The sequence below is a fragment of the Macaca fascicularis genome, chromosome 13 (assembly GCF_037993035.2).
Source record: "Macaca fascicularis isolate 582-1 chromosome 13, T2T-MFA8v1.1".
Taxonomy (NCBI): domain Eukaryota; kingdom Metazoa; phylum Chordata; class Mammalia; order Primates; family Cercopithecidae; genus Macaca; species Macaca fascicularis.
In genome coordinates, this window is record NC_088387.1 from 21,149,831 (window position 1) to 21,166,494 (window position 16,664).

At 41.7% G+C, this 16,664-nt stretch overlaps 1 protein-coding gene across 1 annotated transcript in view; it reads left to right on the plus strand.

Moving 5' to 3' along the window:
* Positions 1–6,010: 6,010 nt before the first annotated feature.
* The window catches only part of LOC102116898 (immunoglobulin kappa variable 2-30), a 970,872-nt gene continuing 960,218 nt past the window's right edge, over positions 6,011–16,664 (plus strand). The window contains exons 1-2 of the mRNA XM_065527515.1: positions 6,011–6,089; positions 6,519–6,828. Of these exons, the coding sequence (XP_065383587.1) occupies positions 6,041–6,089; positions 6,519–6,828 (359 nt within the window). The 5' untranslated portion in view covers positions 6,011–6,040. The remainder of the gene's footprint in view (positions 6,090–6,518; positions 6,829–16,664) is intronic.

A 16,664-nucleotide genomic window follows, 5' to 3' on the forward strand; every position in this document is an offset into this window, starting at 1 on the left:
CTACCTTATAAAACCCTTACTTGCAAGCCATCAGTGAGGCCAGGATTTGAGTCTTAGCTGCCAGATTCTCTTTACCTGATGTCCTACAAACAAACAAACACTTCCTTTCTCCTGCTGCAAACTCGGTGTGAATATCTGATCTCACTGAACTGAGTGAGTGGACTGCAGTTCTATTCCATAGCACAAGCCCTGTTTAGAGTGGCATTTATCCATTCATGAGGGCAGTGACCTCATGACTTAAACCCTTCCCATTAGGTCCCACCTCCCAATGCCATTGCATTGAGATGAACTTAACAACAGATGGGTTTTGAGGGACACAGGAAAATCATAACACTCTCCAAAGAGAGTCTCATTTGAGCCCCTGTGGTCTGCTATGCATGCAGGCAGAGCTGCCTTCTCCAGCTTCACAAAGAGCAGTGAGGGGCGTAGATGGCCACGGGAAGTCAGCAGCAGTACAATGAAAGGGAAAGGATAGCGTATAGACAGGGATTGCAATCTAGATACGTTTCCTATTTAATTTCCATTCCAAAAAGAGAATACTTTCATGCTAACAGAAGTGTTGTAGGTACATCACAAAGTGCTTTCTTCCATTTGAGTGCATACTGTATTTTTTAAAAATAATCTCCATGCACGAATAAACTATATTTCTCCATCTAGTCCTCAGGAATATTTCAAATTTTGACAATTAACTCAGAAAAGTCTTTTGTAACAAAACAGCCCCCAGGAAGAAACACTTATTTCCAGACAAATCTGTGCTTCCCTGGTCTGACCTGGGACTCTGGGGATACTGCCCCTGTGCTGAGTAACTGAGATCTGCCAGCCCTGCAGCAGTGCCCAGCCTGCCCCATCCCCTGCTGATTTGCATGTTCCCAGAGCACAGCCCCCTGCCCTGAAGACTTCTTAATAGGCTGGTCACACCCTGTGCAGGAGTCAGTCCCAGTCAGGACACAGCATGGACATGAGGGTCCCCACTCAGCTCCTGGGGCTCCTGCTGCTCTGGCTCCCAGGTAAGGAAGGAGAACAGCAGGAATTTATTCAGCCAGTGTGTTCGGTACAGACTGGCTCATCATGGAAACCTCCTTATAATATGATTAATAGTATGAATATTTGTTTTTATGTTTCCAACCTCAGGTGCCAGATGTGACATCCAGATGACGCAGTCTCCATCCTCCCTCTCTGCATCTGTAGGAGACAGAGTCACCATCACTTGCCGGGCGAGTCAGGGCATTAACAATTATTTAAGTTGGTATCAGCAGAAACCAGGGAAAGCCCCTAAGCCCCTGATCTATTATGCATCCAGTTTGGAAACAGGGGTCCCATCAAGGTTCGGTGGAAGTGGATCAGGGACAGATTATACTCTCACCATCAGCAGTCTGCAGCCTGAAGATATTGCAACATATTACTGTCAACAGTATAATAATTCCCCTCCCACAGTGTTACAAGTCATAACATAAATCACCCAGCGGAGCAGATGTGTGAGGCTCAGTGGTCCCAGATGCCCCTTCTGGTGCCTCCACCTGCTGAGAGTGTTTCTCAAATCGCAGTCACACTTTGAAGGTCACTGGAGAGTTTTTGTAAAAGAGCCATGAAGGCCCACTTACTCATAGCTGTCTTTCCTTGTCCTAAACCCCAGTAGCACAGACAGGGCAATGCTTCTGATTTCATTGAGAAGAAAGGATTACACCTGAGGAGTCTGAGTTGTGGCATCAGTTGGAATTCATACAGCAAAAATGAACCACTCTAGGTATTCCAAGTAGGATTATTTTTAACACAAGGTGTGAGAATCTAAACTATAGCCTTTTAAAGGCTTATGGGTATAGTAGTCAAAGATGTAAATACTAGAAAAGAGGAATTCTCTTCCAGAATCCAGAATGCATCTGACAGAGAAGGTGCAATTGCCAATCGTGTGGTCTTTAGACGTTTCTGAGAAGCCCATGGGTGGGACTGCAGATGCTCTCAGCTGCCTGGAGGATTTCACCAGGTGCTTCTGCAGTCCTCACCTCTGTCCAAATGTCTTGCAGCAGGTGCTGATGGATAATATTGAATCTTCCCCTTCTTACTTCTCAGTCTCAAGGTGGGCCCCTCACTGGGCAACTCTACCAAAAACCAGAGAAGGAAAACGGTTTCTGGTAAATGTGCTTCCAGAATGATAGTGATGATGGGGAAGTGACAGGTGACATCCTAGTGTGGTCATGTATCCCGACTCTCAGAATTTTGTCAGTGAAGTAATAGCCTCAGAATACACTTGGATGTACTTCCATATACTATGAGTAAGTTTCAAATCGTAGCAAGAAAATGATATTTAGTCACATGATAAATAGAACTACGTGGCTACATTAATCAAAACGGCATAGTGCTGGAACAAAAAGAGACACAGAAAAATAGAACAGAATAGGGCACTCAGAAATAATGCTGGAGACCTACAACCATCTGATCTTCAACAACCCTGACGAATACAAGCAATGGGGAAAGTACACCCTATTTAATAGATAATATTGGGAGAACTGGCTAGCCATATGCAGAAAATGGAAACCGAACCCCTTCCTTACACCTTATACAAAAATGAACTCAAGGTGGATTACAGACTTAAATGTAAAACCCCAAACTATAAAAACCCTAGAAGAAAATCTAGACAATACTATTTAGGATATAGACATGGGTACAGATTTCATGACGAGAATGCCCAAAGCATTTGCAAGAAAAAAATTGACAAATGCGATCTAATTAAACTAAAAGCAAATATTGACAAATGACAAGAGACAAAATTAAACTAAAGCAAAAATTGACGAATGTGATCTAATTAAACCAAAGAGCCTCTGCACAGCAGAAGAAACTATCTCAGCATGAACAGACAACAATAAGAATGAGAGAAAATTTTTGCAATTTATTCTTCTGACAAGGGTCTAATGTCCAGAGTCTCTAAGGAACTTAAACAAATTTAGAGCAAAAAATAAACAACCCCATTAAAAGGCTGGCAAAGGACATGAATAGACACTTCTTAAAAAAAGACATACATGATGCCAATAATCATATGAAAAAAAGCTCACCATTAATAATCATTGGAGAAATGCAAACCAAAAACACAATGAGATACCATCTCACACCAGTGAGAATGGCGATTATTAAAAAGTCAGAAAACAATAAGCTAGGCATGGTGACTCACACCTGTAATCCTAGCACTTTGGGAAGCCGAGGTAAGTGGATCACTTGAGGTCAGGAGTTCAAGACTAGCCTGTCCAATATGGTGAAACCTCATCTCTACTCAAAATGCAAAAATTAGCCAGAGGTGGTGGTGGATGCCTGAAATCCCAGTTCCTTGAGGGACTGAGGCACAAGAATCGCTTGAACCTGGAAGGCAGAGGCTGCAGTGAGCCGAGATCATGCCACTGCACTCCAGCCTGGGTGACGGAACAATATCCCTTCTCATATTTAAAAAAAAAAAAAAAAAAAATCAAAAAACAACAGATGCTGGCAAGGTTGTGGAGAAATAAGAAAACTTCTACACTGTTAGTGGGAATGTAAATTAGTTCAACCATTCTACAGCAAAGCAGGTTTTATGTCCAGCACAAGACTGTGGAGGTGGGGGACTAGCTTAATACCCACTGCCGCTTACAGGCTGGGGTACTTACAGGTATGGGAGGGAAGGTTCTGGGCAGTACGAGTTGCTGCCTGACAGGACGTTAATAAGATATTCCTGTGGTCAGGTGGTTATGCCAAGGATATTCTTTGTACCCTTTGCCCAGCGGGGTGTGACAAGAATGTTTCTTGGGCAAACTGTCCAGCAGAAGACGAGAGGGATGTCCCTGTAGTCAGGTGGTTAGGCAGGATGTCTCGCACAGTCCCGACCCCCGTGGAATGTCTCACTTTGACCGAGGTCTACAAAATGGCGGGTGGCTTACAAAATGGTGCACTTCGGACTAACAGATGAGAAAAGTCTATGGCCTTTTGCCTGGAACAGCTTTTTTTCACCCTAGCTTAATCAACAGGAATTTTAGAAGCCTAGTTTTACCAACTGAAATGGCAGCAACAACTGGAAGCTTATTGCCCAAGGGGATTGACTTGAGCCGGGATGGAGAGTAGGACAAGATCCTTCAGTGTTTTCAGCTAACGGTGCTGAACTCTGCAGGAAATGTCCAGAAAAAGCCTGGAGTTTTGCAAGTCCGAGGTGATGCCCTGGTTAGGGAGAGTGGTACAACAGTTAAAACTCGGTATAGATTCTGCAGCCTAAGTCCAGGCAAGCTATTAAAAGGAAATTCAACACTCTTAGAAAAATAAAACAGAATCCAGAATTACGTATTAGTTGAGACATGTACAAAAATATATTATCTACAATGCTCGTTTTTCCATAAAAATTCCTGAAAAGAAAGAGAACGTCATAAACCATATTGAGATAAATCAGTCAGTGGAAGCTGACTCTGACTGTTCCTAAATACTGGATTTTGCTACGAGTTTCAAGTGGTTGTCACATAAAGGCTTCAAAGAATATTTACAACTGTGATCAAGGACTGAAAAAGAAAAATATAAAGACAATGACTCAAAGAATGGGGTCTCTCAATAGAGAAAAGGAAACTATGGAAAAGGACCGAATAAGAATTCTAATTGAAAAATATAAAAACAGTATGGAAAACTCACTAGATAGGGCAACAGGAGTTTAAGTTGGCAGAAGCATCAATGAAACTGAAGATAGTTTAGTAGAAATTATCTAATCTGAAAAAGAAAGAAAATAATTAAAGAAAAATAATCATGACCTTAGAAGTTTATTAGTAAATGTAAACAACACCAGCAAATGTGCAATGAGTCAGAAAGGAGAGGACAGAAAGTGGCCAAAAATATTTGGAGGGATGACAAAAGCTTTCAAGAAGCCATGAAACACATTCATCTATAGAGGAAAAAATTGAAAGAACTTATTTAGGACAAACACAATGATACACATAACTATACATATTATAATTAAAATGCTGAACCAATGACAAGGAGAAAATCTCAAATGCATCAAACATAAAATGACTCTCTACATACAGAAATACAGTGATAAAGCCATCAGCTAACTTTTCATCATACCCATAGGAGGCTAGAAAACAGTGGAATGACATATTTAAATGCTGGAAAACAAAACAAAACAAAACAAAAACAAGGATTTAATATCCACTGAAAGTATGCATTCGAAATAAAGGTAAAGGAAATACATTTCTTGATAAACAAAAATGAAGAGAAATGATTACTTAAAGACATGCTCTTTAGAAATTCTCTAGGAAATTCTTCAGATTCACAAAAAATGACAGCAGATAGTAACTTGAATCCATAAGGAGGAAGGAAGGCCTCAAAAGTACTAAGGGAACAAAAAAAAGAGCTAAACCAAACAAACGTGTTTACTTCCATTCATGTGAGGTTTCATGTAGAGAAATCCAATCTATCTGGACAGACTTCAGAATGCCCGTTTCCTTCATTGGAATTGGGGAACGGCTGTTTCCTGAAAGGTAGGTACATGAGGGAAGAATCTGGAGATTCTGAAGTATTCTGCAGTTTAATCTGGGTGGAGAATATATGTAAAAATTTATTCAGTTGCATTATTTAACATTTCTGTCCTTTACTTTGTGTGTGTTTTATTTCAATTTAAAAAAAAATCAAAAGGGCCACATCAGAACTCTTTTAAACAAAAATGAACAAAAACATAAGAATGAGTAAATATTTGTGGAAACTCGGTCTTATTAACAAGAAGTATAAAATGTACTTGGGAAAGTGCTATGAAACAAGAAATCTGTTAGAGAAGACAAGGAAAAAGTTCAATTTCTCCCACATGGGCAGCATAGATTTTATGTCTATTGGTTTCCCTCTGAACAGAGAAGATATTGTGAACAGAGAAGTCATTTTGCTCACAAGAGAGGCTCCCACCCTCCCCTTGGCTCTTTCCACCCCACTGCACCCACCAGGTGATTTGCATATTGTGCCCTAGGGAGGACCTTCCCTTGGGAGTCTGAGATAAAAGTTCAACTCTAACCTTGCCTTGACTGATCAGGACTCCTCAGTTCACCTTCTCACGATGAGGCTCCCTGCTCAGCTCCTGGGGCTGCTAATGCTCTGCGTCCCCGGTAAGGGCAGAAGGGAGATTGGGGAGGAGAATGGGGTGTAAAGGTGAGCTCTGGGGTTCCCACTACCTCCTGTGAGCAGTGAGTTCTGTGGGCCTCACTACACTCCTATGGGTGTTCCTTTCATGTATTGGACGTGCACATCTTGTCCTCCAGAATGGGGCTTATGATGTTCAGATCTGTGAGAGTGAGGAAGATTCAAGAAGAAACAAGGATCTGTGCTCTGGGGAAGACTGACAAAAAAGAGGGGATGGTGTGGTGACTTCTGGAGACCACTTTGTGCCTTGGATCCCTTGAGTTCCATTTTGAAACTATATATTCTTGAAATATGAACAAATAAATATATCACCTGAAATAAACAACAAATCAAAAAATCGTGAAAATGATGCATAAGTTTTTACATAACCTTGCTCTTCTTTGTGTTTATTTCAGGATTCAGTGCAGATGTTGTGATGACTCAGTCTCCACTCTCCCTGCCCATCACCCCTGGACAGCCGGCCTCCATCTCCTGCAGGTCTAGTCAAAGCCTTGTACACAGTAATGGAAACACTTACTTGAGTTGGTTTCAGCAGAAGCCAGGCCAACCTCCAAGGCGCCTAATTTATAGGGTTTCTAACCGGGACTCCGGGGTCCCAGACAGATTCAGCGGCAGTGGGGCAGGGACAGATTTCACACTGAAAATCAGCAGAGTGGAGGCTGAGGATGTCGGGGTTTATTACTGCATGCAAGGTACACACGTTCCTCACACAGTGGTACAGCCCTGAACAAAAACCTCCCTATGGGGTGGCCCAGCTGCCCACATATGGTGCTTGACCGGGGAGCAGCTCGGCAGGGTCTCAGAATCTGTGTAAGAGGAAGATGCTGGAGAACCAGGGGACAATTCACAGCTGAGGACTCTGGACTTTGAGAGCCCAGCCACACCTCAGGCACCACTCCTTTATGTCCTGGCAGTTGCCACAACCTTGACTGTCATAAGCAGCAGGAGAATGAGGGGTCCAGGTGCCCTGAGAGTAAACAAGCAAGATGGAAGGGAGAGGAGAAATGACGGCTCACCCTAACGCTCCCTGCCTTGTGTACATTTGTTAATTAAATGTAATCAGCAGAGCAGACAGACCATTGACATAGATTAGGACCATCCATGTTGGATACATCTTTGGGTTTGGCAGTTTTGGGCATCTTGTTTAGAGGACATTTGATAATATTTAATATTGATATTTTGCCAGTTTTCTAACTTCCTGATCCCCCTATCCTGCCACTCCCAAAAGACAGTAGAGACAGCATTCTACACTAGCTATCCTAAGAGGAAACTGGCTGAGGAAAGTCAATAAAAATCTTGGTTTTGGAGTATCAAATAGATTTTTGTAAATTCATAGAAGATACAACATCCTAATGCTAAAATTGTTTAATTAGTCTTAGTTACCTCTTAATGATAGAAAATAAAAAATAAGTCCCTGAAATTCCAAAGGTTGTTTTCAAAAATAAAAAGCGTGTACTGGAAAATGTAGAGTATGTAATTTTTCCCATAGAAAACTGGAAAAGTACAGAATGATGTGAACATTCTTCCTTCAAAATGTTAAGAATTTAAGACTGGGCAAACAGCAGGGATGAAAGCATGGCAGAAACACAGGAGAGGTCAATTTCAGTTAAACTGCCCTTGGCCTTTGATAGGTAGAGATGTGGATGGTGGTAGAGTTGGCAGTTCATGATGTGGACCCAGGAGACCTGATATGTTTCTTGTGAAGAAGCCCAGAGTTGAAGGCACCACTACCTGGCTTCCTGGGTGGAGCCTGCATCACTGCGAAATTCCTGGGAAAATAGTGCTTTGGAAAGAGTTTTATGTCTGTAACCACCAAAGGCTTAGTGAATCCCTGTGCGAGGAGACCTGAAGTCATGTCGCTCATATCTTGTCAACCCAAGACAGCCAAACAGAGCATCTGATACTCATTCTGCCCTTAGAGACTGCTGGTTGGGTCTGGAGATGTCACAAGCACTGACATACTAAGCAGAAGGCCCAGCAGGGTCTACACCAGCAGTGGGGGCAGTGGGGATGGAGACCGGTGTCCATGATTCAGACATGCATTCGGGATGCTCTCTGCAGTCTTGGGGATTGGGGGAGCACGCTGTATCCGTGGGAGTTTTATGTCCTTCTAGCCCAGCACCTCCATCCCTGCCTGCTGACTCAGACCTCAACACGTGTCCCATGGAAAGCATGGGGCAGGTATAGAGGCTGCCCTGTGCAACCCCCAAGGCTCAGCTGGATTCTCCTTTACCAGGAGAGCTCCTCTGCCTGTGCCAAGTCAGAGCTTGTGTCCATAGGCAAACTTAGCGGCTATGGCAGGAGGACAAAAAGTCAGGTGTGTCTCAGCTCAATAATGAAAAGTTCTTTTTAGTATGGAATTTTAGGTCATCCATTCCTCATTCCTTCCACTGCTTTCTAACGTCATTAAAATCTAACTAACTTTGGTATTCCGTTATTTTAAATGGTTTGTACTTTTTTCAGTGGTTGTTTTGGACTTTCTACTTCCATCTACTTTGCTGTACCTGGAAATGAAGATTCCTTTTATTGTTTTAACACAAATAAAGTTTCTAGTGTGGTCATACTACTGTGGTCACATATGTCAACTCTCAGGATTTTGTCAGTGAAGTAATGGCCTCAGAATACATTTGGATGTACTCTCAAATACTATGAGTAAGTTTGAACTCATAGCACAAAAATGGTATCAAATCATATAATAAATAGAACTATGTGGCTACATTAACTGAAACAGATAGTGCTGGTACAAAATGAGATGCAGACAAATGGAACAGAATAGAGAACTCAGAAATAAGGTTGCTCACCTTATAAGTGGACTTCACCAGGTGCTTCTGCAGTCCTCACTCTGCAGTCCTTACAAGTGAGGACATAAGATACTTGGTTTTCCATTCCTGAGTTACTTCACCTAGAATAACGACCTCCAGCTCCATCCAAGTTGCTGCAAAGGATATTATTTAATTCTTTTTTATGGTGGAGTCATATACTTATAAATATATATATATATATATATTTTTTTCCCCCTGAACTTTTATTTTAAGGTCCAAGGTACATGTGCAGGTTTGTTATATAGGTAAACGTGTGCCATGGTGGTTTGCTGCACAGGTCATCCCATCACCTAAGTATTAAGCCCAGCATCCATTAGCTATTCTTCCTGATACGCTCCCTCCCTTCCTCCTTCTCCCCCCACCACAGACCAGTGTGTCGTTTCCTCCCATGTGTGCATGTGTTTTCATTGTTCAGCTCCCGCTTATATGTTAGAACATGCAGTGTTTGGTTTTCTATTCTTTCATTAGTTTGCTGAGGATATTGGTTTCCAGCTCCACCCATGCTCCTGCAAAGGACATGATCTCATTTTTTTATGGCTGCATAGTATTCCGTGGTGTATATGTACCACATTTTCTTTATCTATGCTATCATTGATGGGCATTTGAGTTGATTCTATGTCTTTGCTATTGTGAATAGTGTTGCAATGAACATACGTGTGCATGTATCTTTATAAGAGAATGATTTTTATTCCTTTGGTTATATACCCAGTAATGGGATTGCTGGGTCAAATGGTATTTCTGGTTCTACATCTTTGAGGAATCGCCACCCTGTCTTCCAGAATGGTTGAACTAATTTACATTCCCATGAACAGTGTAGAAGTTTTCCTGTTTCTGCACAACCTTGCCAGCATCTGGTTTTTTTAAATTTTTTTTATTAGACTTTAAGTTCTAGGGTACATGTGCACAACATGCAGGTTTGTTACATATGTATACATGTGCCATGTTGGTGTGCTGCACCCATTAACTCGTCATTTACATTAGGTATATCTCCTAATGCTATCTCTCCCCTGCCGACTCCCCACAATAGGACCCGGTGTGTGATGTTCCCCTTCCTGTGTCCAAGCGATCTCATTGTTCAATTCCCACCTATGAGTGAGAACATGCAGTATTTGGTTATTTATTGATTTTTCTGAGAAGGAATATCTTTCTGTCACCCAGACTGGAATGCAGGCAGTGACGGGATCTCAGTTCACTGCAACCTCTGCCTTACAGCTTCAAGCCATTCTTGTGCCTCAGCCCCTCAAGGAGCTGGGATTTAAGGCATCCACCACCTCGCCCTACTAATTTTTGTATCTTTAGTAGAGATGAGATTTCACAGTATTGGCCAGGCTAGTCTTGAACTCCTGACCTCAAGTAATACACTTACCTCAGCCTCCCAAAGTCCTGGGATTACAAGTGTGAGTCACCATGCCTGGCTTATTGTTTTTTGACTTTTTAATAATTACCATTCTGACTGGTGTGATATAATATCTCATTGTGGTTTTGATTTGCATTTCTCCAATGATTAATTATGTTGAGCTTTTTTTCATATGATTATTGTCTGCACGTATGTCTTCTCTTAAGAACTGTCTGTTCATGTTCTTTGCCCACCTTTTAATGGGGTTGGTTTTTTCTTGTAAATTTGTTTAAGTTTCTTATAGACTCCGGATACTAGACCTTTGCCAGATGAATAAATTGAAAAAATTTTCTCCCATTCTGTAGGTTGTCTGTTCCTCTGATGATAGTTTCTTTTGCTGTGCAGAAGCTCTTCAGTTTAATTGGATCTTATTTGTCAATTTTTGCTTTTGTTGCAATTGCTTTGGGCATTTTCATCATGAAATCTCTGCCCGTGTCTATGTCCTAAATGGTATTGCCTAGATTTTCTTCTAGGGTTTTTATAGTTTTAACTTTTACACTTAAGTCTTTAATATATCTTGAGTTCATTTTTGTATAAGGTGTAAGGAAGGGGTTTAATTTCATTTTTCTGCATATGGTTAGCCAGTTTTCCCAACACCATTTATTAAATAGGTCATACTTTCCCCGTTGCTTGCTTCTGTCAGGTTTGTTGAAGATCAGATGGTTGTAGATGTGTGGTTTTATTTCTGCCCCATTGGTCTATATGTCTTTGTTTGTACTGCTATCATGTTGTTTTGGTTACTGTCGCCTTGTAGTATAGTTTGATGTTGAGTAGTGTGATTGCTCTAACTTTGTTCTGTTTGCTTAGGATTGTCCTGGCTACACGACCTCTTCTTTTGGCTCCTTATGAATTTTAAAATTGTTTTTTCTAATTCTGCAAAGAATGTCATAGTAGTTTATTGGGAATAACATTGAATCTATAAATTGCTTTGGGCAGTATAGTCAGTTTTGCAATATTGATTCTTCCTATCCATGAGCATGAAATGTTTTTCCATCTGTTTGTGTCCTCTCTAATTTCCTTGAACAGTAGTTTATAATTCTCCTTGAAGAGGTCTTTCACTTTCGTTGTTAGCTGTTATCCTAGGTATTTTATTCTCTTTGTGACAATTGTGAATGGGAGTTCATTCATGATTTGGCTTTCTATTTGTCTGTTGTTGGTGTATAGGAATGCTTGCCATTTCTGCACATTGTTTTTGTAGCCAGAGACTTTGCTGAAGTTGCTTATAGCTTAAGAAGCTTTTGGGCTGAGTCAAGGGGATTTTCTAGATGTAGGATCATGTCATCTGCAAACAAAGACAATTTGACTTTCTCTCTTCTTTTTGAATACCCTTTATTTCTTTCTTTTGCCTGATTTCCCTGGCCGGAACTATTGAATAAGAGTGGTGAGAGAGGGCATCCGTGTCTTGCGTCAGTTTTCAAGGGGAATGCTTCCAGCTTTTGCCCATTTAGTATGATGTTGGCTGTGGGTTTGTAATAAATGGCTCTTATTATTTTAAGGTGTAGGTTTTCAATACCTAGGTTATTGAAAGTTTTTAACAAGAACAATGTTGAATTTTATCAAAGGCCTTTTCTCCATCTATTGAGATATTCATGTGTTTTTGTCTTTAGTTTTGTTTATGTGATGAATTATGTGTATTGATTTGTGTATGTTGAACCAGGCTTGCATCCCGGGGTTAAAGACAATTTGATCGTGGTGGGTAAGTTTTTTTTTTGAGACAGACTCTCACTCTGTCATCCAGGCTGGAGTGCAATGGCACAGTCTTGGCTCACTGCAACCTCCGCCTCCCGGATTCAAGTGATTCTCCTGCCTCAGCCTCCCAACTAGCTGAGACTACAGGCACGTGCCACCACGCCGGGCTAATTTTTGTACTTTTAGTGGAAACGGGGTTTCACTATGTTAGCCAGACTGGCCTTGAACTCCTGACTTTGTGATCCACCTGCCTCAGCCTCCCAAAGTGCTGGGATTACAGGCGTGAGCCACCGCGCCCAGCCAGATAAGCTTTTTGATGTGCAGCTGGATTCACTTTGCTACTATTTTATTAAGGATTTTTGCATCATTGTTCGTCAGGGATATTGGCCTGAAGTTTTCTTTTTTTGTTATATCTCTGCCAGGTTTTGGTATCAGGATGATTCTGGGCTCATAAAATAAGTTAGAGAGGAGCCTCTCCTTTTCAATTGTTTGGAATATTTTCAGAAGGAGTGGTACCAGTTCCTCTTTGTACCTCTGGTAGAGTTCAGCTGTGAATCCATCTGGTCCTGGGTTTTTTTCTGGTTGATAGGCTATTTATTACTGCCTCGACTTCAGAACTTGTTATTGGTCTATTCAGGGATTCAACTTCTTCCTGGTTCAGTCTTGGATGTCCCCATTTTTTAGGTAGGAGTGGTTGTGCTGTTATTTGCAAAGAAAGTGTTTGCAATATGTTAGGTATTAACACAATGCTCTTAATGTGTGAAAAAGGAGTTCAAGTGTGGGAAAGTGTGTATTGGTGATGTCAAGTCACAAGGGTGGATGGAGATAGAAAAAGACAGGAGCCATAAAAACAATGAATCTGAAAGAGACTGAATTTATGGATGTAATCAACACAGGGAGAGCTGCAGAATAAGGAGTCAGATCTCTGGCAGCTGCCGACAGGGATGCTGTACTTGTGGGACAGTAATTACATAATGTGGGACAGGAAACCGGAGGCTTCCTGAATACAGAGTCTTCACTGCAGCAGGTAACCTGAATATGGAGTCTCAGGCAATAAGGACTCCTCTGCAGCCTAAATCAGCAGTGCAGTTTTTGAGATTGCTCCAGAGGCTTTGCCCAGAGCCTGTTCTTAAGGCTTCCCAACAATTTTTGAGCTATTTAATATCCCATAATAAATCCCTTTATGCTTAGTGCAGTTGACATTTATAACCAATGGCAATAACCAGCCCACATTGAGAGCATGATTGCCTCCCTTTTTTCCTGTTAAATATAATGCTTTCCAGGTGAACCTACTAGAGAAGACCAATATCAATAACCTTCATGTCATCAAAAGTGCATGACAAATAAGCTCAGGGGAGCCACCAGGTTCTCAGTCAGCTGCAGTGTCTCATGGCACAAAAAGAGGAGACTGGGAATCTTCCTGTAATCCTTCAGCCAGTCTTTCTGCAGCCTTAAGTAGGGTCTCCACGTGCATGTACTCATCAGTGCTCTGTGAAATACTGAGGGAGGCATCTGAGAATAGCCTGGGTTCTCTCTCTGTAGAACTGCCTTCTCTGTTTCTCTGTCTTTCTGGACCACCAGTTCCTTTTCCTCTATTCAGGGACACTCCCGGGCACCTTATGGATTTCCTTTTCTCGCACAATGCTCTGGAAACGCTCCTAGGGCCTCAGAGGGATCAATCCAAATTTCATCTCCTTTGAAATTTCTGGGCTCAATATCCTTAATTTCTTGTGTTCAATGTCTTGAAAATAATTCATTCATGTATTTTGTGCTGTGTTTTAGTTAATCCAGGCAGAAGTGTAAATCTAGACCATGCTAATCTATTTTGGCTGCAAGTTGAATTTCTGGAAGCTCATGTCTGACTTTAGAAATTCTGTGCTCCTCAAAGTTCTTCACCAGCACCTGGTAGTGTGGGGATAGCAGGTCGTGCTTCAGGGTTGCAATTGGGACTTCACTGCCATTTCCTCATCTCTTGCTTTTCCCACACCACATAAGGTCTCCTGAACACATATACAAACAGTTCACACATTCACATGCCATCCCGCCTCCCAGCAGCAGAAACCTGGCCTTACCTTGTGCCTGAGGGGGAACGCCTACTGCGTAGCTACTCTCAGGAGAAGGAGCACAGAGAAAGGCCAACTCCCTGGAAGTTAGGGTTAGAGCGTTTGAATTTGTAATTTCAGGGCCCCAAGTACCAGGGTGTGATGTAGAAGAAAATTGGCTCTATATTACTACAGTCTCTCTGTGGGAAAGACTGGAGGAGAGCCAGGTGAGGGGCCTTCATTCTGGGGCCCAGAGCAAGAGGCCCCTCTTGTTGGGTGTGCATGTAGCTTTGATTGATGCGTTATTACTGAGACACTCGATAGCTCCATTGAAACACAAGATTGGAGACCTCCAACCATGATGCTCTGACAGTGTCCACAGGGCCCCCGTGTGATCCAGCAGGTTGTTGAGATCTCCCTGGCCTTGATGAGTTCGCAGCAGAGCTAGTTTGTCTCCAGCCTCATCCTCCCTTCCTCCACGTCTTCCCTGAAACTCAGCAATTCCCCAGGTGATGTGATCTTGTCTTCCTCCTACTTTGAAGAGAATTGATCCTCAGTGATTCTAGGGTATTCAGGGTTAAACATTTATCCTAATTCAGGCTTCAGTTTCACAGCCATCCTATTTGGTTGATGAAAGAAGCTGTATTTTATTTGATTCTTATATTTTGATAATCAAGTTTGGCATCCTTATTCAGAACTTTCACACTGATGAGCTGAGAGACATAAAGTTACATGGGACTAGGCACAGTGGCTAACACCTATAGCCCCCGCATTTGAAAGGCTAAGACTGATTCCAAGTCTTTGCTATTGTGAATAGTGCTGCAATAAACATACGTGTGCGTGTGTCTTTATAGCAGTATAATTTATAATCCTTTGGGTGGAATCAACCCAAATGTCCATCAGTGACAGATTGGATTAAGAAAATATGGCACATATACACCATGGAATACTATGCAGCCATAAAAAAGGATGAGTTTGTGTCCTTTGTAGGGACATGGATGCAGCTGGAAACCATCATTCTTAGCAAACTATCACAAGAACAGAAAACCAAACACCGCATGTTCTCACTCATAGGTGGGAACTGAACAATGAGATCACTTGGACTCAGGAAGGGGAACATCACACACCGGGGCCTATCATGCGGAGGGGGGAGAGGGGAGGGATTGCATTGGGAGTTATACCTGATGTAAATGACGAGTTGATGGGTGCAGCACACCAACATGGCACAATTATACATATGTAACAAATCTGCACGTTATGCACATGTACCCTACAACTTAAAGTATAATAATAATAAATAAATTTAAAAAAAAAAGAAAGAAAGGCTAAGACTGGAGGATTACTTGAGCCCAGGAATTTGAGACTAGCTTAGACAACATAGAGAGATCCCATCTCCACAAGAAATGAAAAAATCAGCCAGGCATGGTGGCACACACCTGTGGTTCTAGCTACTGGGGAGGCTGAGACAAGAAGATTGTTTAAGCCCAAGGGGTTGAGGTTGGAGTAAGCTGTGATCTTACCACTGCACTCCAGTGTAGGGGACAGAGAAGGACCCAGTCTCAAACAAAACAAAACAAACAAGTTACACTGCTAGTGAGGGGTAGACTACGTAGGTGCCCAAACCAAGAATAGGATGTCCACTTAGTTGATGGATACTAAAGAGACTTGTGTCTTCAGATAATAATTTATCTGTAAACTACACACCTTTGAGAAAGCACAGTGTTATCTTTGTGCGTCTACAGTAAATTTCCATGTCTTATGATTGTAACAGGTATGGCTCAGTGCCATTACAAAATGCTTTAGAATACCTTGGGCACTGTCTTAAGAGCTGCCACTTTTATTTGTAAAATATTGAAACAATTTCACATTTAAAGAAAATTTGTAAGTATAGTACAAAGTAACACTTTATCCCCCCAGACCATTGAGAGTAACTTGATGACCTCATAGCCCCACCCTTTAAGACTTTGCTATGTATTTCCTTCAGACAAGACATTTTCCTACATAAACCAACACATTTGTGGAATCAGGGTATCATTCTTGGTGCGTCACTCCATCTAATCCTCAGGTTTATTTCAACTTTTGTTAATTGTTTCAATAATGTCTTTTGTAACAAAATGATTTATGGGTTGCCTTTGCTGGCCTGTATCTCTGCAGTTTTCTTCCTGCTAGAAGAGTCCCACAGTCCTTGCATGGACTTTAAGAACACACTGCTTTTGAAGATTACACACCAGTTACCGTGTAGATTGTCGATTTAAATTTGGTTGAATTTTCTACAAGATTCAGCTCTGTTTAGTGTGCCTGTTGCAGAAAGATCCAGAAGCAATACCGTGCTCTCACTGAATCCTATTGGAATGTGCATGATTTCCATCTGCCCCGTGACTGACGAGGTTCAGTTTAACTCCTGCTGAAGTGGGTGTGTGCCAGGCTTCTCCCTGTACCTTCACTCTTGTTCTCTTTGAAAGATACAAGAATTTGTGGATGTGTTCTGCTACTTCATGAATATCCCTCTCCTAATCGAAATATAGACATGGATCCATATTTTCTTCAATGGGTTACACTCTGCTACCATCATCATTTACTTTCATAGTCAAC